The 23,085-nt window shown below is 37.1% G+C and overlaps 1 long non-coding RNA gene, 1 pseudogene and 2 gene segments (V, D, J or C); all 4 read right to left on the bottom strand.

The window, feature by feature from the left end:
• Positions 1–1,486: 1,486 nt before the first annotated feature.
• On the bottom strand, positions 1,487–2,133 carry LOC131363517 (uncharacterized). Its single transcript, XR_009206332.1, has 3 exons — positions 1,996–2,133; positions 1,735–1,852; positions 1,487–1,611 (listed from the first exon to the last, which is right to left on the bottom strand). It is a non-coding gene; the product is annotated as an uncharacterized LOC131363517 (long non-coding RNA).
• A 4,135-nt stretch (positions 2,134–6,268) lies between these two features.
• On the bottom strand, positions 6,269–9,542 carry LOC131370270 (immunoglobulin heavy variable 1-46-like; annotated as a pseudogene).
• Positions 9,543–10,553: 1,011 nt separating this feature from the next.
• On the bottom strand, positions 10,554–11,018 carry LOC131370265 (Ig heavy chain V region 914-like). The segment is given in 2 exon segments: positions 10,554–10,873; positions 10,979–11,018. Coding segments are annotated over 2 exon segments (360 nt in total).
• Positions 11,019–22,084: 11,066 nt separating this feature from the next.
• LOC131370257 (Ig heavy chain V region 914-like) lies at positions 22,085–22,516 on the bottom strand. The segment is given in 2 exon segments: positions 22,085–22,392; positions 22,477–22,516. Coding segments are annotated over 2 exon segments (348 nt in total).
• Positions 22,517–23,085: the final 569 nt, after the last annotated feature.

The following is a 23,085-nucleotide window of genomic DNA, read 5'->3' as shown; positions in this document are numbered from 1 at the left end:
AGTCATACATTGCTGAGAGAAAATGTGTTGTTTAAAGTGAACTCGTTTTCATGGTACACAGAATCTTCATGAAAATCTGATTATTAATGAATGAATAACTGTTAATGAATGAATTTTGTTGAATACTTTTTCATTCCACATGGGAATGCTTAATATAAATGATCCAATTTGCTCAGAATTTTTTAAGGCACCTTCTGCAAGCACTGTTTTTCTAAAAACAAATGATTTTTCTATACCTTAACTAGCAAGCAGCCTAATGTCTTAGGCTGCCTTTCTGTTGTGTGTTGTGCTCTTGCCAAATTCAGAGTCAGATTCATGAATGGATTTAGTAAGGAATATAATTCTGTAAATCAGAGACTCATGTAAATAACGCAGTATCATGAATCTAAGCAGTGTTTCTGCCACTACTGTTTACTTCACATTCATTTAACATCATTTCACTTCAGTACAAAAAGATCAGTATTTGTGTTTGAAGATGGCGTCATGTACAAATCCACTGTTAAATATTAGGTTCTAGTATATAACACAGAGATGGAGTTAAACACCGTATTGCCATAGGGGACAGGAGGTTCTATATGAGATTGATTTAATTTTCATCATTTTGACTATGAACTCAATGTTTCTTTAATAGATTTTTGTTTTAATCTAAATAAAGTGTTAATTCCACAGTCAGTAGAAAACAAGTCTTTCTTTTCTAGGAGGAAAAAGTCTCTGATTGTTTCTAGTTACATTTCAACCCCAACATTCATCAGAAACATTCAGAAAAACTGGGAATGATCACAATGAAACCTCAAATATGAGCTAATAAATTATTAGGTTTTAATTAAAAATGCAATATAATAAATAGAACTACAATAAAAGATGTAAAGCTATGATAAAAGGTTATTAATAAAAAAGTATAATGAACAGTAAAGTCTATTAAAATACAACAAAATCTTAAATGTCTAATAAATAGTAAAATACAGAAAAATCTTAAACCTATAATAAAGATTAAAGTCTTAATGAGTAATGTATATAATAAAAAGTTAAACTAAAGATGGAGACGCTTATCGGAGCTGCAGATGTTGATGTGGTCCGTTGGTCAGAGGGCACTAACAGGTGTTGATGTTAGAGGTCAGTGATGTTGTGTCCAGCTGCTCAGGGAGAGAAGAAAAGCAAGACAGGTTTAAATCTGCAGAAAATAAAAGACAGTAATAAGTATTTACTTACCTGTGGAGATCTTGAGCAAGTGGAGAGAGAAAGAAAGGGAAAGAAAAGAGATGTGTTTAAAGTATGACCAGGACATTTATTACTTTATTCAAATTTTGGGGGTTGCTTAATCTTATAAATTAGTTACAAGTAATCTATCATCAAACAAAATGGAGAGCAAAAGCAGTTCTACAAATGAATGGGCAAAAGTGCAGAGTTTAATCTTAGTTTTATATTCTAATGACCACTGAATAGCCAACAATAGATTTCCTAAAATGTCCTGATCACTCTAAGCTGGCTGAGATAGAGAGGTGTGTGTGTGTGTGTGTTAGAGGAGTGTTGCTCAGACTCCCTCCATGGCCTTCAGCATCTCCTGGACATGCTCCTTCACGAGGCGTAACACAACAGTGGACATCCAAATGGCTAAATAAGAAAAAAACGGAACATTTATTCAACAATATATTTGTTTATATATACAGATTTGTTTATTTATTTCTTCCTTTCTTTATGTAAGTGAGGGTGAGAGTCTTCAACAGATCCACCTACACTCAGATCCTTCACTCAGGTCCACCAGATGTAAACCACTGATGGCTGAGGATTTCTTCAAACGTGGGCCGACATTCAGGTTCCGGGTCCAGACACCAATTGATCAGATTGTGGCAACCTGTGTGTGCAGCGATGAGATATTATAGATAGTGCTTTGACATTTCAGATATATATTAATATTATTAAAAAATCTATTAATCTTGTAATGCCAGTTTTACATCTTCAGCTGTTCTAAATGGTGATGCTTCTACATTTTCTCACCTTCAGACAGGCCGGGAGCGAAGTCCATCTTCCTGTAAACGATCTCATCCTCATTACAGAAGGGCAAGTGTCCACAGACAAGATGAAACAGGAGAACTCCCAGACCCCACATGGTGGCAGGATAACCCAAATACTCTCCATCACACACCCACTCAGGTGGAGAGAAACACCAAGTGCCTGAGCAAAAAAGAGAGAAGGAGCACCATCAGCACTGTTGCAAAAAAAAACCTTCAGTGGTCTCGGCTTCCTCCACATCATCAACAACAGATCCTGGAAAACATTTGACACATTTAACCACATCAGTATGTCACGGAGATGACAAATTTCATCAGTGGAAACTGACATTCATGTAGGAAAGAAAATATTTCAAGAAGACACTCTCTCATCCCCTTCATGTCTTTAATCAGAGTGTTATATTAGTGATCAGTAAGGAGAAACGAGTCTTATTGAAGAGGAAGGGAAATAAAAAGGCGAGTTGGTGAGGGACTGACTCTTTACAGCTGCTACAATGATGCGCTAACAGGAACTCACTCATTACCACAACATTCACTCTAACTATTAACACATCAGAAGAAACAATGCCGAGACCAAGAAGAGAAATAAAACACTTCAATAATAATAATAATAATAATAATAATAATAATAATAATCCCGGTGCTAACAGTAACTCCACTTCATGTCAGGCTTCGTGACTCCGCCCTGTACTTGATTATTTTCATAAAACTTCAAGACTATTTCTAAAAGTCTAAAAGTCATGATGTTGTGCCTCGAAATGTTTTAATCCACAAAATAATCACTTTTATACTTTAAAATGCTCTTGATATGAGCCATGTAGCATCGCCGGCTAATGTTAGCGCCTTAGCTTTCGACTAGCTCTGTTAGCTAAACTACACAGGAGATTTGATCCTGTTTGTCCTCTGTACCGATTAAAGTCATTCATTTTCCACACACACTCTCTTTGTAAGTTCTAAAGCGATTAGAAACACACAGACTGAGTAAAAAGTGAGCTTTTCTCACCGTGAGCAGCTTGAAGTTCAGCAGCTTGAAGATCGCTGCTCCTCTTCAGCCAGCGATACGCGCAGTATCCCGCGGAGGTGAGCGCGAGCATCCCGGCGGCGCAGGCCAGGCCCCGGCCTGTCCATCTACCTAGGAAGGGAAGATACTTACCTAAATCCATCATTTCTCTCCAAGAAAATCTGCTGTTTATCCTTGAAATATCTCCAGGTAATCCGCAGTGTCGCTGTCTCCGTCGTTTTCTTTTGAAATCTCTTTTAAAAGCCTTCTAGATGACGCAAGCACGCGCTCTGGATATTTAAATGAAAACCACAAAAAGGGGCGGGACTTTCAAAAAACATCAACATGGCGCGTTATATTCTTAATATTTTATATAAACATTAATTAAGGTTATAATGCATGATGATTATGTTTCAATTAAATCTGATAATAAATGGTTAATAAACACACTTCCTGTCATAACAGCTTGTCCTATTCACTTATATCAGGAGGCAGTAGAGGGCGCCGCTGTGATTTGTATACAGACACGTCAATTCCTCCGCCATGTTGGAAGGGTCGACGTTCTGTTGGAAACCAGTGGAGGTTTTATATGCAGTATATGGTCGACCCTCATGAAATCATGTTGTAACTCGCGCTGTTTTTAGTTTTTCTCTTAACAGCTTGGTTTTAATTACAACAGGATTTATCTCCTTAATTATTTTAGCTGTGAGATTTCTCAGAGGCCTGAGCCCAACCACTAAAAAACAACACCTAAAGACAATCATTTGAAGGGGTGTCCCAAAACTTTTGGCAATATTGTGTATTTCAAACAACAAGAGTGAGCTCAGCTTCCCAAAAAGATAGCTGCACGTTTAATGTAACTTAATTCCACATAGAAGAGCTGGTAAACAATAGTCAAATCCCATTGCACAATCATATTGCATATGCGACTGCACCTTTCATTTTCATTTTTGGCCTAGGATGATTTTTCTATTCATTTTTGTCGTTTTTGTATTCATGTGTGGCAACCGTTCAATCCAGCAAATGAGTAATAGCCAGAAATGAACTTGATCTTGTATTATAGGTTAAAAAATATGGATATTTTAAATGTCCAACCCACAGGAGAGAATATACATCTATAGTATACATTTATCTCAAATTTGAACATATTTCATATTGTCTTCAATAATGAGCAAAAGTGTTAAAGTCAAATACAATATATAAATAATAATAAACCTACAAATCATGTTAATTATGTTTATAAAACATCTTAAGAATCAGTGGGATAAGGTAGACTGGGAAATTTAGAGCATTACTAATTACTAATTACTAATCACAGTACCCTGTTCATACACTTAACAAAAACCTTTTAGGGTTTACTTGAAAAAATCCTCATAGCGATGTGCACTAGCACTTTTTAAGTAAATATTTCTGCTGGAATAACAAGTACAACTCACTTAGGAGTATCAAGTAAAATGTACTTACCACTAAACATAACCTTCATGAAGATATCAAGTATTGTAGATATGTAGATCTCTATAAATGGAGAAAATTGTCAGAGTTTAATTATCTTGGTTTAACGTTGGATTCAAAGCTTAGTTTCAAAAAGCATGTAAAGAAAATGGTGAGGACTATAAAATATAACTTGATAAATTTCAGACAAATTAGACAATGTCTTCCCACTGACGTAGCTACGACTCTCATGCATGCTACAATTTTTTCTCATTTGTCATATTGTGCGACATGTTGGGGTCAAGCAGGAGAAACAGTTATTAAACCTTTAAGATCTCTTTATAAACAGACTTTAAAAACTTTGGACAAAAAGCCTAACCAGTATCACCACTGTAGGGTTTTGGAGAAATATAATTTTTTGAGTTTCGATAATTTTAGACTTTTTACAAATTTGTGTATGGTATATAAAATTCTAAATGGTTTGGCCCCTCCCATACTTCGTGTTTTTGTGCACCTCCGCTCTGCAGATTTTTTAAGATCTACTAGATCTTTTCGGATGAAAATTAGCCTTTTGGCTAAATTCGGTGCATTAAATGGACACATTTATGTTTATAATTGTACATGGTCCCTTTTCAAATAAACCTCAATAAAAAAATAAAAAATAAAAAAAATAAAAACTTAATTATATTTAAGTCATAAGTTCTATTTAATTAAACTAATTAAGTAGTCAAGTTTTTACAGACAGAAACATCACTTTCATCCACATATGAAGTAAATCTTAAATGTCTGTAGAATTTCCTGTTGTGAATTAAATAAGTAGATTTTATTATATTGTTCTCTGTTGGATATTTTTAAGTATTAATTTTCTTTTGATAAATGTCCAAATAAATATAATTATTCTTTTTTCTCTGAAATTAAACACACACACACACACACACACACACACACACACTACAATTAAACTGTTTATTTTGTAAACATTAAACAGTAATAATTCATTAGTTTCTACATAGCTACCATCATCTGGTACAGTATTTAAGGTGTGTTCAATACCAGCTGATCATTATAAACTACAAAAATCTTGGGTGGGGCAAATGTACAGAGATCCAGAGGGACTGTGATTCTTATAAGAGAAAACACACCATTCTGTGTAAGTAATGTCCAAAAGATAGGGGGGGTGGGGCTGGGTGGGGGGTAGATTTGTAATAGCAACAGGTTCATTATATAATGTTCCCCTGATATTAGACAATATTTATGTCCCTAATAGGGACTATGTATTATTTTTAAAAAATTTCTTAACTAGTTTTTCCAATTTGACTTCACCTAAACTAATCCCAGGAGGGGATTTTAACTGTGTGCTCCACCCCACTATGGATCAGTCACATTATGAATTTTTATGCATATAATCATTTTCAATTGTCAATAAAATGTAGGAGAAAATGTTATTATATGCATTTGGAAGTATTAACAGTTGTCATCAAAATCTACTTTCAACAGACTTAAACCATTTACATTTACAGCATTTACAAGGTGTTTGTGTTCACTTTATGAATATTTCTGCAACACAAAAGATCTCGTATTTATTTCTTTGTTTGTTTGTTTGTTTATTTAGTTAATTATTTTTTCTCTTACCAGGTAAATGCTGCTTATGATGACTTACTCCTCCATAACAATGTCAGGTGGCTGAGTAAGGGAAGAGTCTTGGAGAGGTTAGGGTCATCAGGAAAGTTTTGGACATGGATTTGTCAAAGCCAGCCTTTACTTGGATTTTCTGAGGAATGATGATAGCATAGAGCTTGTGGCCTTTTTAGTGGACATAACATCTCAGCTAAATGAACTGAATCAGAGGCTCCAGGGCAAAGGCAACACAGTGTGTGATCTGATGGCAGCAGGACTCTCCTCTGAAAGGCGGCTGGAGATCTTTAAGAGTGACATCACATGGCCACATATCCACTTTCCAACTCTTCTCCAGCAGACTAATGGCAATCACCATCATCACCATCTTTCCTTTTTGGAGAAGCCTAGCTGAAAATTTCAGGGAGCGCTTTGAGGGCTTCAGTGTAGGCAGACTAGTGCTGCTCTGCATTCCATCTCCATTCCTGGTCAAGAATGTTGAGGAGTTGTCAAAAGAAACAAGAGCATCTTCCCATGGGCAAGCATGGCATCTCTGCAGACTGAACTCTGGGTCGACCTATCAGTGCGAGTCTTCTCAGTAATGAATGTTGTGAAGAACTCATACTGCAGCAGCTTGACTAATTAACATTTAGGCCAGTGTCCCCGTCTAGCAACCACTCCTTTTGTGCCATGGTTTAGGCAGCTGATGGAAGACAGACAGAGCCTTTTCTCACATTAGACTGCTCTCTATTATGTTATTTTTAGCCTGCCTCTTGTTGTGTTTTGTTCATAACAAATGTGAACACTTTAAATTATTTGTTTTGCCATTTGTTATTAATGTATTTTGAACGCAAAAGGCACTTTTTTCAATAATAGTGTTGATTTGTTATGCATGTTATGCATGCTTTTTAAAACCAAGTTTTATGGTAACCAATTGTTCCAGAACTTGGACATTGATGAAAATTCAGATTTGGACCTTTGAATGTTAAAGGAAAGAACAAAACTACAGACAGAGAGTGATCTAATAACATCTGAACAGACAGAAAGACTTTTGCTCCAATCTCGCTCTAAATTATAGAAACTTTCGGACAAATGTGGGAAAATTCTTGCTCAACAAATAAGACAGTACTTAACTACAAATACTATAACATCTATTCGTAGGGATGATGGCAGGATCACCAAGGATGAGTTGGAAATCATTTCGGTCTTTGAACAATTCTATACAGCCCTGTATTCGTCTGAAATTGATTATAACTGTTCTGAACTTGATTCTTTTTTTAATTCCATTAAAATGCCCCAAATTCCCTCTGAGGATAATGCAGAATTGGAGAGAATTCTTAACCCTTTCATGCACAACATTGATATAAACAGTGGCGGGCCGTGCATTTCAGACCTAGGCCTTCACTGCTGTCCTAACTGAATTAATCCACCTTCATAGCATCACTATAGATACTAATCAACTATTAAATAACGAAGTAAAAAAGAAATTAGTCTACAGTATTTCACACCTCACAAGGAATAGTCAATTTTATTTCTCAAAAAAGTCATTCTTGATGCCGTATGCAGCAAACTGCAATCTCCGGAGGACGCAGCATCTGAAATGAGACACAGTGAATATAGAAACACTGTATAACAGTGCGCTGTGTCACAGGCTCTTGTAGAGAACATGAATAAAATTACATTACATATAGCAAAAAAAACACATTAACACAATTCAGTCTCACAAGTTTCCTTTCACTGCAGCAAAAAAAAACAAAACCACAGTCCACCCCGGGGATCTGGAATGAAGGCAAACTGAAAACCCAGAAAAAAAGAAAACCCAAAAGCATAAATGGTTCCTGAAAAAGCTTACCAACTATTTTGAAGAATCAAAAGGATTTTCTTAAAATGTCCGCCTTGAAAATGCATTTGTAAGGATGTCCGTGACCAAATCGATTTCTTCTCCTCTGTCAGCCATTGTGAGATAAAATATATATATTTTATTTAGTTTATGTGGTTCGCCGCCTCTGACTACTCCAATTATCCAATCACAAGACATGAAATTGCTGACGTAATAGTATGCCTGCTAGATGACCCCGTGACGCCGACTCGAAATCTGATTGGTTAATGGAGCAGTTTCATTGCCACTCATTTTAAGCTACGGGCGCCTGCGCTATTGATTCTGAAGGCCTTAGAGCTGGGCAACACATGATGTCAGCCACTGGCTGAAATATGATTGGATAAATACTCTTATCATAAATATACACTACTGGAAGCAGCGCAACCAAGAGAAAAGCTATGAAATGTAGAGAATAGACTATTGGGAATAATTTAATACACATTCATGGAAAAAATATATTAAATATATTAACATGCAAGTCAGTGATTCAGATCACTGCTGTTTGCTGGCCCTGATGGTCCGCCACTGGTACTGAGTGACCCTCAGCTCCATGATAAAGATCTTTGATTCAGTCGTGTGACAAAAACTTCTGGTGAGCAAGAGGCTGATTTTTTTATATAATAGGGTGAATTTGCATAAACATCCTTCAGCTGTTAGATTTCATAGTTTCATGAGTCCTTCTTGAAAACAAGTGTGCTGCTGCCCCCTACAGATGATTTTTATATTTAGGAGTTTGTAGTAATGATGCTGCAGAAAACATGTACATTTCATGTGATCTCTTGTCAGGTTCTGTGCTGCTGAACAGACTCTGTGCTTCTAAATTCAGGAAATTAACCACTGACCTGTAGTGTTCCTGCAGCTGGTATCACAAATAGGAGGAATAAAATCATGAATAGTACAGTATATAATCACAACTAGTCATCAGAATCATTGTCCTAGAGCATTGTCCATGTAAATGTGATAGATTACAATGGGGATTATTATTATTAATATTAATAACTACTAAAAAAAAACAAGAGTGGAATAGAGAGAAAGATCTGAGTGCTGAGTGTGAATGGATGTTGTTCTGCATAATAAATGTCTCTGCAGCTTCCTGCTGAGGGAATATTTACAGCTCATGAGGACGTGCTTGTGTAAGTTTTTGTACAGCTCTGGAGTCTGTTGTCAGTGTGAGTCTTGTGCACAGTAATAAACTGCCGTGTCTTCAGCTTTCAGACTCTTCACTTCTAGGTACAGCATGTTTTTACTGGTGTCTTAATGATGGAGAACTGGCCCTGCAGTGACTGAGCGAATGTAGTGCCAGTGCCACTGTCAATGTATCCGATCCACTCCAGTCCTTGTCCTGGTTTCTGACGGATCCAGTTCATGTAGTAGCTGCTCATTGAGAATCCAGAGACAGTACAGGACAGAGTGACCGACTCTCCAGGTCTCTTCACCACAGAAGCAGAGGAAGTCAGGGACTGTCCATAAGAATCTGGAAGAGAAGAGTAGAACTAGGTAATGGTATCTTATAATGATATAATGCTATTAGTCACAACAGAAAAAACATAAACTTACATGAAATGAGTACCAGTAAAATACACTGTCCTAAAATCATCCTTCTCTGAGTTCTGCTTCACCCAGATTTAAAGTGTATGGGAGTGTTATCTATCACAGAGCTCACTGGAAACTAGAGCAGCCAAGAACATGCTGTTTATACACGACTCTATTTGAATAGGGAGTGTCCATGACCACTATGGAGGTGTTCAATCCACAACCACATGCTGCTCACTGTATAGGTCAACTATATTATATTTAAGTCTGCATTTTGTGGTATTTGGTGTAGAATGTAATCAGGATTTCACAAGTGTTTAGAGATTTCAAACTGAAGAAACACTTCATCATTATAACATGTCATCCTCTCCCCTTAAAATCATCTTAAAATCAAACCCTTTAACTGACCGCACTGTCACTGCTTTGCATCAGTCAAGTTCTTGTGTTTTTCTGCATGTTTAGTTCTGTAGAGGCAATTCAAACTGTAATTTATAAAAACATCTGTATTTACAAAGAAAGCATACAACTTTACATCTGTCTTCAGTAAATAAATACTTAGAAGTCCATAACGTGTTATGTGAGCTGACATTTTTGAGGGCTAACAGCTAACTCAGCATCTGTGAAGGTGTGTAGACACACATGTACATGAAATTTTAAAGTAATTGCCTTAAAAATAATAGCAATGCAGTTGTATGGTAAAGGGGATTTTTGTGATAGCAGCAATTTTAATCAAATGAATCAGTGGTCAGTTAAGTCATTTATAACCATGTCTTTATGATGGAGGTTGTACTTCACTCTCAGTGTCCAACTCTAAAGTCATCTGAAGAAAAAAAAATAAGACTGTAAAGATATGTGAAGTTAATAAATTCACACACTTATTAAAATGTTCCTTGGTGCTTAAATTAGTTTGTATTTATTTAAGACTGAATATCTAAGTTAAATTTAGTAAGTAAATGCTGTTTAATTGTGAAATGTTTTTCAGTCTTAATGTTTTTTTAGTGCAAATACGTAGATTATGAAAATATGAGCTCAGTGTATGATTACAGTACACATGTGTTTTTGTAATGACACTTGTCTTGGAAATGCATCAGTGTGGTCTTCGTGCACAGTAATACACAGCTGTGTCTTCAGTCTGCATGTTCTGTCCTCTCAGAGTCACCGTGCTGCTGGAGGCATCTTTAGAAATACTGAACTTGCTTTTTAGAGACTCTTTCTGAATAATGCTTCCACCCCCCCAAATGTAGTTTATCCATTCCAGAGTTTTCCCTGCAGGTTGTCGAATCCAAGCTGTAGCGTAGCTGTCATCAGTAACTGAGTAACCGGATACTTTACAGCTGAGGGTTAAAGAATCTCCAGGCTTTAACATCACTGAGGTGTCCTGAGTGAGCTCTACTGCACATTCCACATCTGAAAAAAAGAGATGTCACAATTTCAGTAAAAATGTATGTACAGTAGGTTATAACTGCAGTAATTTACTAGCAGCTCTGAGTTCATTACTGAAGTGAAACTCACAGGATGAAGCTGCCAGCAGCAGCAGAACTGGAAGGAACATCTTTTATCTAAAAGCAGTGCTAAACTCTCCAGAGCCCACAGTGACCGTGGCTGATATTTCTCTATATGTAGCTGTAAGGGGAACATTTTGCATATTCATTTACATATTGTTATGATGGTGTTCTACAGGTTTTAATAATCACAGTGAAAAATTTTCTTTGGTGCTTATGTTACTTTATATTTATTTAAAACTGGATAAGTAAAGTTAAATTTAGTATGTAAATGACTTTTAAACTCTAAACTGTTTACATAGTTCTCACTCTGTCATATTGTGAAATATTTCTGTGTTTTAAACAGCATGTAGGGAAAATATTTATACTGACTGGATCTCATTACACAGACTCCTGAAGGATGCAGGAAAGCTACACTGTTGTGTGTGTTGCTTATATTTTTATTGCATGAATTCTGAATTGAAGTATGGAACTTTGCATCAGTGTAAATGTCCCGACAATGTTCACAACAATCCAGTAATCCAGTACACTGACTCATTTAGATTAAACATTTAGATTGTTTGACCTCCATGAAAATGAAAATGTGGGTTTGTCATGTGACTATAGTAAGTATGTGTTTTTGTAGTGATGTCTAAGGGGAAGTATCACTGTGTGTCGGGCGCAGTAATAAACTGCAGTGTCTTCTGTCCTCATGCTGTTCATCTGCAGATACACCTGCTTCTTACTGTCGTCTCTGGAGATGGTGAAGCGGCCCTGAACTGCACTAGAGTAATATATGTTAGCACTATTGTAGATGCTTGCAACCCATTCCAGTCCTTTTCCAGGCGCCTGTCTGATCCAAGCCATCCAGTAGCCACTAAAGTCTAATCCAGAGGCTGTGCAGGTCAGTTTATGAGACTGATCAGGTTTGATGATCACTGGATCAGACTCGATCAGTGTCTGACTGCAGGAATCTGCAAGAACACACAAAGATGTTAAAAATAGTATGAAAAATATATCAATATTTTTGTCTATATGAAACAAATAATACTAACATTGAATGAAGATTGCTAGAGTAAAGTAACTCAAAACACTGCCTAGTCCCATCTCAAAGAATTAAAATGATTCCTGCTGCTGTAAATGAACACAAACTGCTGGTATGTTGTTGGGCTGAATGTTTCAGCATAAATGGTTCAAATACAGGATTTCATTTGCATGACACGCCCACTAGAGATATAAAAACATTCACAGAGGAACAGCTGAGATGAGAAAAAGCTTCCTGTAAGACTCTGGGTGTGTTTCATGCTGTCAGGTTCATCACTGCTCTTTACTCATTAGATCTCATGTCTTTTTAGTCCATCACTGTGTATCACTGTAACACCCAGAAGAACATTCTGGTCTGTTTAGAACCTGTCATTTTTCATCTGTGTATTTAATTCAGGTCACAAATCACTAATTCATTCAGTCAGGAGCTCATGCAAACAACTTGTCTATTGTTAAATTTTTGTGAATGATGAAATAATTTAAAGCATCTGCTTTTCTTTTTTCTCTATCCTTTTTGAAGAAACGACAAGGGGCAAAGTCCTTCATCCAGAAGACTTTGAGTAGATTTCTTAGCATTTCTCTAGCATGTCTTAGCCTTCAATGTCTCACATAAACACAAATCTAACCTGTAAACATTTCACTGAAACAATTAATCAGTTGAGGGATAAAGGAAGATAGAATGAATTTTTATATTCTGTTTTTATAAAATGCTATATATCTGGTGTAAATCTCAGGAAATATGTGACAAATAATCCTAAACTTTGAAAAATAAATGAATATTTGTCTGATAATGAGTGATAGTGAATGAGTCTCATACAGAATGCAGTTTGTGGATTCACTTTTTTCACTTTATTTGTTAAACTCTGCTGCCTCCTTCAGTTGTTTCAATTATTGCACCTCACACTGTGAGAACAGACTGTGTGTTAAACACAACACACTGCTGGAAACATGCTGTATTATTCCTGAATCCACTCAGTAAACACTGATTCAACTGTTGGTTAAAAATCCTGTAAAATGAAGGGATTAATAATAGTTCAGAATAAACTGATAATAAACTCTTTCAGTAATGTTTTATTTTTTATTTAATAAAGATTTTGTGTGACTGTGTTTTAAAACACTGCAAACTATTACAACTTTATTACAATAGAAGAAAGTGAAAGTGTGACTGAGATGATTTATTAGTTGCATTGAGAGGATGTGTGTAACATGTCTCATAAGGTTTTTGTAAGAGGAATCCACTATTCTGTCTCACTGTGGTGACGAGCGCAGTAATACACAGCTGTGTCTTCAGTCTGCATGTTCTGTCCTCCAATTGTTATTGTGTTAGTAGAAGTGTCTCTGGAGATGCTGAACTTATTTTTCAGTTTGTCACTGTAATCTGTACTCCCACCACTACTGATGTATCCAATCCTCTCCAATGTTCTGCCCTGTTAATGTCACTGTGCTCCAGGTCACTGGATCAGACTCGGTCAGTGTCTGACTGCAGGAGTCTGCAAGAACACACAGATTGGTGTTAAAGTTTAAAAAAAGAAAGTAAGAAAAATCCATAAAATATTTTTGTTAAAAAAAAATAATACTAACATTGAAAGAACACTGCTAAAGAAAGTAACTCAAAACACTGCCTAGTCCCATCTCAAAGAATTAAAATGATTCCTGCTGCTGTAAATGAACACAAACTGCTGGTATGTTGTTGGGTTGAATTTTTCAGCATAAATGGTTCATAAATAAATAATCACAGATTTCATTTGCATGACACGCCCACTAGAGATATAAAAACATTCACAGAGGAACAGCTGAGATGAGAAAAAGCTTCCTGTAAGACTCTGGGTTTGTTTCATGCTGTCAGGTTCATCACTGCTCTTTACTCATTAGATCTCATGACTTTTTAGTCCATCACTGTGTATCACTGTAACACCCAGAAGAACATTCTCGTCTGTTCAGAACCTGCCTTTTTCATCTGTGTGTCTTATAAAAAGTGAAATTAATTAAATAAATAATTCAGGTCACAAATCATCACTGATTCATTCAGTCAGGAGCTCATGCCAACAACTTGTCTGTTAAATCTTTGTGAATGTATAAAGTATATGCTCTTTGTCCAGAAGCCTTTGAGAAGATGTCTCTAGTATGTCTTAACCTTCAGTTTCTCACATGAACATATAAATATAAACAGTAAACATTTCACACCTGCCAAAGAAAATGCTAGATGTAAATCTTAGGTGATATGTAACACAAATAATCCTAATTTATGAAAAACAAACAGTTATTTTTGATAATGAGTGATACTGAATGAGTCTCATACAGAATGCATTTTGTGGATTCACCTTTTTTTTCTCTTTTATTTGTTGAACTCTGCTGCCTCCTTCATTGCACCTCACATTGTGTGTTGTGTTTAACTGTGTGTTAAACACAACACACTGCTGGAAACATGCTGTATTATTCCTGAATCCAGTCAATAAACACTGATTCCAACTGTTGGTAAAAAATCCTGTAAAATGAAGGGATTAATAATAGTTCAGAATGAACACTCTTTCATTAATGTTTTCTTTTTTATTTAAAAATGACTTTGTGTGACTGTGTTTTAAACTGCTGCAAAACATTACGAATACATTACAGTGGTAGAAAGTGAAAATGAGCACCAAATTCCTTGGTGGACTGAACCCAGGACTGAACTGTACAAAACTCTCTCTCTCAGCTGTGTGAACAGAATCAAAATATATTGTTCACTACTTATTGCACTACCTCAACCGTACACAATACACAGTACGTATTGTCAGGCTGCTATGTATATGTATATGTATATATATAGTGTATATAACAATCATGTTATTTGTTACCTGTTTTTTACAGTCTCTCAAAGTTGAACATAATTGCATTTTATTTCATTTCATTGCACATGTTCTTTTTCTGCACTTTGTGTACTGTTTTTGTTGTATGTTAACGTAGCACCGGGGTCCTGAAGAAACGTTTTCTCATTTCACCATGTACTGCATTAGCTATATGTGGTTGAAATGAAAATAAAAGCTTCTTGACTTGACTTGGAGGAATTATTGTGAGTATCATTTGAACTCATGTAGCACTCTACACCTGTAAAATAAGTGTGCTGTGGGTTAGACACTATGCTTGTAACTGAAATGGCTTAAGACCCTTGTGCAGATTATGGCAAACCAGGGTGTCTAAGTAAAGCAACTAGAAGAACAACCAGATGGAAAAAACAAATAACACTTGACTTTATTATATCAAGTTAAATTATATATTTATTATTTTACGGGACTTTTCTCTGTTAATGAAATGGTGTATAACATTAATGACCAGTAGAATATAAAAATAATCAAACGAAAATGAAGTGTCAACTAATACTGTAGAAGTTAAGCAATTGAGGTTGGTATTAAAACTTTACTTAACTAAAGAAACTAAAATTCAGTCAACAGCGTACAAAGTCACAGAAAACAAAAGGGTACAATTGGTGCTACTCAGTACTCAACATATTCATTTGAATAAACTGGGCCCAGAACTTCTGGTATGCATACAACACTAAGTAAAACAACTAAAATAGAAATATTTTACTAATAATTTATAATAATTAAACAAGAAAAAAAAACAAAAAAAAACATTGCAGGCCTGAGCGATGCTCGTGAGCATGGTGGTGCAAATCTGCCTCACCCCTTGCCCTACCGTTTTCCCTTGGTTCTTTCTTGTGCTCACTCAATGTCCAACACAAGTCCCGACCCCCAACCTATCTCAGGCGTCATCGGGCATCAAAGCAGGATACACCCTGGACAGAGTGCCAACCCATCGCAGGGCACACTCAGTCACTCACACACATACTTATTAATAACCCAATGGGCTAACAAGATCCATTAGTGACTCTCTAACAAGATAAGGTTTAACTCAAATGACAATGCACATACTTAATAATAAAATGCACATAAAAAATATACATATATACAAAACAAAAAAACAACAAAAAAAAATTCAATGTTATGTACCCTGAAATCAAAACTTTCAAAAGCTGAAACCCAAAGCTGGTGAAATATTAACTGGACATTCAGATGCTTCTCATTTCAAACAGCAACATATTCTTAATAATTATGAACTGAGTAAACTTTTGTATTTGTTTTGGTTAAATAATTATCAAAGTACAGTATTAAAGCTGAAGTGTTTGTAAGCTGCGGATTAGTTACTCAGTAAAATGTAATTGTTATTTAACTAAAGAAGTGAATAGTGATGAGTTTTTTGTGCAGCACTGCAGCTTGTCGTGTCACTGTGTGGATCACGAGTGCAGTAATACACAGCTGTGTCTTCAGTCTGCATGTTCTGTCCCCCTAAGGTCACAGTGTTACTGGAAGTGTCTCAAGAGACAACAAACTTGTCTTTAAGTGAATCTTTCTTATCAATACTCCCAGGATAATAAATGCTGTTGATCCATTCTAAAGCTTTTCCTGCAGGTTGTCGAATCCAAGCTGTTCCATGGTGGCTGCTGCTATCAGTGATAGAAGCTCCAGACACTTTACAGGTGATGGTTAAAGTCTCTCCTGGCTTTATAAGCAGTGAGTCTGGCTGGATGAGCTCAGTAGCACAGAACACATCTGTGAAAAGAGAAAAAGAAAAGGTCGATATGTCGAACTGAAAGGATCAGATAAAATAATAAAGCTTCAATGCAAACACTCACAGGGGGCGAGAGCCAGCAGCAGCAGTGGAGCTGAAGCTAACATGTTTGTGTTGAAGGAAGACTAATGAGAAGTGTTTCCTCTCTAGATCAGCACGCTGCTAATATTACAAGAGGAGATGCAGATTTGCATAAACATTCCAGAGAGGCTGTGTTGAGTGCAGCTCTGCAGCTGTTAATCACACTCACACCCTGTTTTATGTGGAAAGTAATCCTTTTTATTATTATTATTTCTAATGATCTGTAAATTGTGATGTAATTAACAGTTCCTGTAATGGTCAGAACAAAAACTGATCTATTTCCAGTTCCCTCAAATTCCATCTGAATCTGCCATAACACATGAAAATAATAATAATTAGATAAACAATCCTTTATATCATTATCAGTCATGTGTAGGCTGCACAATTACATTAACACAGAAATGATTCTCATGTCTACAAATTTCCTGGTTATGTTTTTGAGAAATTGTAAAAATAACAGTGTGAATAACTGATTCTATATTTGACTCTGACATGGTGAAATACTGCAGTGTTTTCTGAACAGTATGAACTACATTTAACATTATAATCAAACCGTTCAATAGAACATGATGTTCATTCTGGAATAGTCTGCCCTCTAGAGGCTTTAACTGATGAATCCAGAGAGAAATAGCTGAGAAGATTCTAGATCAGGTGTTTTTAAATTCTGAAGAAGAATTGTAATCTCTAGTGAACAGAAGGCAAAGCTGAAATTTAATATCCATCAACAACTCAACAGTGAAACTATTCTCTATACTTTTTCTTCTTTCTTATTCATATGTTTAAAATGATCTTCACTCCGTCCAGGGTGTATCCTGCCTTGATACCCGAAGATGCCTGAGATAGGCACAGGCCCCCTGTGACCCAAGTATAGATCGGATAAGCGGTACAGACAATGAAATGAAAATGATCTTTGAGAAATTGAATCAGGAGCAGTGTCGGGTAAGTTACTTAAAAAAAGTAATGAATTACAAATTACAACTTTTCTAATTACTCTATCTGAAAAGTAATTTAATTACTCAAAATGTAATTTAACCCATTATTAATTACTTCTTAAAATCCCTATAAACCTTGACTGGTAGCCTGCAATCATTTTTTTTTAGCTCACCTTTGGACACTTTCTGCACTCCCGGTGCAGAATAAAGTTTTGCTTGTATGGCAGTACTAGATTTGGGTCTGGGCTTAGATAACACCACAACCTTTCTCCCTACGCTTACATTTGAACCATGACTCTAGATAACCGACTACGCCACCCCGGGGGCCTATTACCGGGGACTCACCCTCTGCTTAAGTTCACCAGACACAGGTTTAGTTACGGCTGAGTCAGATATCAGACCAGAGTTGACCACACAAATTTTTATTATAAATAGCAGATAAAAGCAGTACACAAAACAACCAAACAATCACCAGTGTATGAGCCGAACACACCTACCCACTCCACTTCCGGCTGTGACTTAACACTGTACCTTCAGCCATTCAGCTTGGAGGATTATAAAACAATAAACATCAGTATTGGGCTGCCCAGTTCTCCAACACTGCGAGCTAGAGCGGAAGAAAAAGGATTACATCGAACCCAAGGTGCAGACCCAGCGGCAACTCTCCTAGATTCTGCCACACCGATGGCTTGGTCCAGTAGGTGCACCACACCAGCCAAGATCACGGTGTCTGGATGATCGGTTACGACGATGAGGTAAATCTTTTTACAAAATAGTCCGGCGTCTTAATGGTCACACAAGCAACCGCGAAAGCAATTCTCGCCGATGGTCATACGAACACAAAAGCCAAAAGCCTGCTGCACTGTTGCTTAGCCAACTGTTAGCTGGGTAGCCACAAAACATGCCGGCAAGTTAAAGATTGCTAATTAAAGGACTTAAACAACTCTTTATTAAGAATAGTAACGTACCTGATAATCATCAGTTTAACCCACAAGAGGATTCCCTCTAACGATGAATACAAGCTTCCAGTTTTGCTCCTCAGTCCACACTAAAAAATAAAGCAGTCTTGAGTAAAGCGGCATAACAACCAGTTCACCATGTGGACGTAACAACTCTTACCTCACAGGCATTCACACGGAACTCCGGAAATGAGGCAATGCTAGGTAGGGGTGCTTCCCAGTGATGTCACTACTGCTCATTTTATACCCTCGGAACAAAAGCCCAATCAAGTCCCAGCCTGATCACCCTTGAAGTGACAGTACCACTACACTTGCTTAACATTTGTTGCCACAGTGTTATCTGTCGATGAACATCAATCACTCAAAAGTGTTTGTTAATGCTGCCTTGTCAAGTGCTTCAGTAAATTGCTTGTGGTATTGATAGCCAGTGGAGGACTGGGACAAAAATTCAGGCCGGGAATTTGACTCCATCCCAGGCCACCTTTGCTGCTGCCGTCACCACCACACTGTTCATGTAATCCACCAGACTGCTAATCTTGCAGGTTAACCCTGTTGGTTGATGTAACATGTATACTACCAGTATCATATACTATCAGTATATTAAAAGAAGTATATTCCAATGAACTACAGTATATAAAAAGTATAAGAAGTAAGTAAGTATCAGAAACACACAAACTTAACAAAAACTACAACACTGCAAGTAACATAACAATGTTCACTCAATGGCACAGACTAGTAAGAGTAAACAGTAAGTAGCACTAGTACACCAATAGGTGGCGCAGTAACTCACTGCTCTCTGCCATCTTGTCAAGTTGTCATCTTGTCATCTTTATCAAGTTCCATAAGAATCTCCTTTTCTGTTGCCATCAAAAGGAATGCTTCAAGGTTCATTTGATTGAGGGAGGTTCTCAGATGGGTCTTCACTAAATTCAGGGTGGAGAAGGTCCTCTCACAGGCAACCTGAGTAATAGATGGGGAGGAACTTGTAGCCCAAACCAATGATGATAAGTATCAGTAAGCAGATTGTACTTAGACAAGAGGAGATAGCAGCATATTGGACAGGTTTTGCATGTGGAACAACTTCTGCTCACAAAGTCCACACTTTCATCAGGAATCTCAGAGCCTTCCCCTGCTTCATCAGTAGAAGCAGCACCCCTAATGTTGTAGTCCTCCATTAGTGATTGTTTCGGTCTTTCCCAGTGCTTTGCAATGCTAACCAGTTCAGCCTGCAATGTCTCAACACTGGCACGCTCATCAAATTGCAGTAGGCATTTGCTGAGCTCCTCCATGGATGTCCCTGGAATGCCTTTTTCTCTGATTTCATTGAAGTTCCTTGGATCCATGCAGGAGACATCTGTACATAGCACTGCATTTTCTGCATAACGGCTGTGAAAGCTTTCAGTAACAGTGTCAGTAACAGACCGCCAACACCACCTGTAAATAACAACAACAACAGAACATCATCAAAAGTCATCAAGTCGTTTTCATGAACCAGGAATTCAATCTAAATTCATTCAGCTGACAAGGAGACTTACAGAAGGCAGCTGAAAGCAGCAGCAGCACCGATAATGAGAGCATTGTTGTTTGATAAGTGAAGTAAAATGCTCAGCTGCTCTCCTTCTCCTCACCACACACACTCACACACACACACACACACTCACACACACAGACCTCCCTAATGTAAGAGACATGAGTGGAGGATTTGCATGATATGCATCATTAATACTGCATGATCTTGATCTCTCAGGTTTACTCATTTATTCATTAACGTTCTTCCTCTTTGACGAATTCGTCTTAGCTTGAAACGAACAAAACACTAACGTACCTCTGTGATAAACTGACCTGAACATGTTCATTCAACAATTGTCTAAAATGAACCTTTCACAATAAATTAGTATTTGCTGTGTTCAGAAGGTTTTAGTTACATTTCTACAACAAGCTTTACAAAGAGGCCATCATTCTCTGTAGTTTCTGTATGTTATCATTGTTATGTTATCATGTTATCATCTGTTTTCTGTCCTTTACAACAGGAATTATATACTGGACAAGCCACATAAGTGTAGCATTGTTGATATGGTAAAGTTGTAATCTTGTAACGTCTTCTGAACAGATACTAATACACACAGGAGGTTTGTTTTTAGAAATCCGGTAGGAGATCTGCTTGAGACTAGAGGTGTGTATTGGGACTGGGATGTCTATTAGTTTGTTGGTTGAGGAACAGTCAGAACCACATTCACACAGCATGCTGACATTCACACAGCAAGCTGCCATTTCTACTTGTGGGCTTTTTTCCACTATTTTCAGGCACACATGGAAAAAAAGTTCTAATTTAGGCCACAACTAATTTAAGGTTATATCCAGATATATTGGTGATTATTTGCGGCAGTCAATAGATACAGACTGTGTATATCTGTGTATGAATTACAGGTGAAGCAACTTCAGTTAGTTCAGTTACAATGTGTGTCTGGTTTTAGTACAGCTGCTTCCTCATCTCCAGTCACTGTGGTTTTTCGAGCGCAGTAATAAACCCCAGTGTCCTCTGTCCTCAGACTCTTGGCCTCTAAGTACTGTGTGCTTGTTGAGACATCTTCAGAGAGGAGAAAATGCCCTTTCAAGGAGTCTGCATATGTGGGTTCATCTGTTGAACCAGAGTTCACATATCCAACCCATTCAAAAATTTTTCTTTGGTTTCTGTCGTATCCAGTGCATGTAGTAGCTTGTCATATCAAAGCCATGTATCTTACAAGAGATCTTCACAGTTTCTCCAGGTCTCTTTACCACAGCAGGAGACTGGTCCAGTCTGATCTCATCACTGCTGACACCTAGCAGATAAAACATACCATAATCAGTACAGTCAAGACACTGTGAGTGTAGAAATTTACAGTAAAGAAGTCTCAGGTACCTTTGGTTAACATTATAACAAAGATGTAGTACTGAGTGACCCTCAGCTCCATCATCAAGCTCTTTGATTCAGTCGTGTGACACAAACTTCTGGTGAGCAAGAGGCTGATTTTTAAATAAAAGGTGTTAGATTTCATAGTTTCATGAATCCTTCTTGAAAACAAGTGAGCTGCTGCCCCCTACAGATGATTTTTATATTTAGGAGCTTGTAGTAATGATGCTGCAGAAAACATGTACATTTTGTTTAATCTCTTGTCAGATTCTGTGTTGCTGAACAGACTCTGTGTTTATAAATTAACCATTGACCCAAAGCTGGTAAATAGGAGAAATAAAAGCATGAATAGTACAATATATAGTCACAACTAGTCATCAGAAGCATTGTCCTAGAGCTGATTTGCCTCAAGACATCATAATGTAAATGTGATACATAACATGGGGAATATTAATATTATTATTAATAGTAATAACTGCTAGAACAGATTGGAAGATATGAATGCTGAGTGAGAATGGATGTTTATAATAAATGTCTCTAGGGTGCAGCTTCCTGCTGAGGGAATATTTACAGCTCATGAGGACGTGCTTGTGTAAGTTTTTGTACAGCTCTGGAGTCTGTTGTCAGTGTGACTCTCGTGCACAGTAATAAACTGCCGTGTCTTCAGCTTTCAGACTCTTCACTTCTAGGTACAGCATGTTTTTATTGGTGTCTTTAGTGATGGAGAACTGGCCCTGCAGTGACTGAGCGAATGTAGTGCCAGTGCCACTGTCAATACGCCCGATCCACTCCAGTCCTTGTCCTGGTTTCTGACGGATCCAGTTCATGTAGTAGCTCATTGAGAATCCGGATACAGTACAGGACAGAGTGACCGACTCTCCAGGTCTCTTCACCACAGAAGCAGAGGAGGTCAGGGACTGTCCATAAGAATCTGGAAGAGAAGAGTAGAACTAGGTAATGTTATTTTATAATGATTATAATGCTAGTAATCATCACATAAAAAACATAAACTTACATGAAATGAGTACCAGTAAAATACACTGTCCTAAAATCATCCTTCTCTGAGTTCTGCTTCACCCAGATTTAAAGTGTATGGGAGTGTTATCTATCACAGAGCTCACTGGAAACTAGAGCAGCCAAGAACATGCTGTTTATACACGACTCTATTTGAATAGGGAGTGTCCATGACCACTATGGAGGTGTTCAATCCACAACCACATGCTGCTCACTGTATAGCTGAACTATATTATATTTAAGTCTGCATTTTGGGGTATTTGGTGTAGAAAGTAGAAAGTGTTTTCAGTAGAAAGAGATTTCAAAATGTTTGAAGGACCAGTTTGAATCATTAATATAACATGTCATCATCTCTCCTAAATCACCTTAAAGTCAAATTTGAAATAAAAAATAACAATTTGGTTTAAAACACACACAGGGTTTAGATGATTAATCAAACTACAAGAAGATTTTTCTGTCCAGAAAATTATAGCAAACAGGGTTTAGATGATGGCAAACAGGGGATGGATTATAGCCGCCCTTTAACTGACCGCACTGTCGCTGCTCAAGTCAAGTTCTTGTGTTTCTCTGCATGTTTAGTTCTGTAGAGGCAATTCAAACTGTAATCTTT

Source organism: Hemibagrus wyckioides, linkage group LG02, assembly GCF_019097595.1.
Source record: "Hemibagrus wyckioides isolate EC202008001 linkage group LG02, SWU_Hwy_1.0, whole genome shotgun sequence".
NCBI lineage: Eukaryota > Metazoa > Chordata > Actinopteri > Siluriformes > Bagridae > Hemibagrus > Hemibagrus wyckioides.
This window is presented reverse-complemented; position numbering and strand designations above follow the sequence as displayed.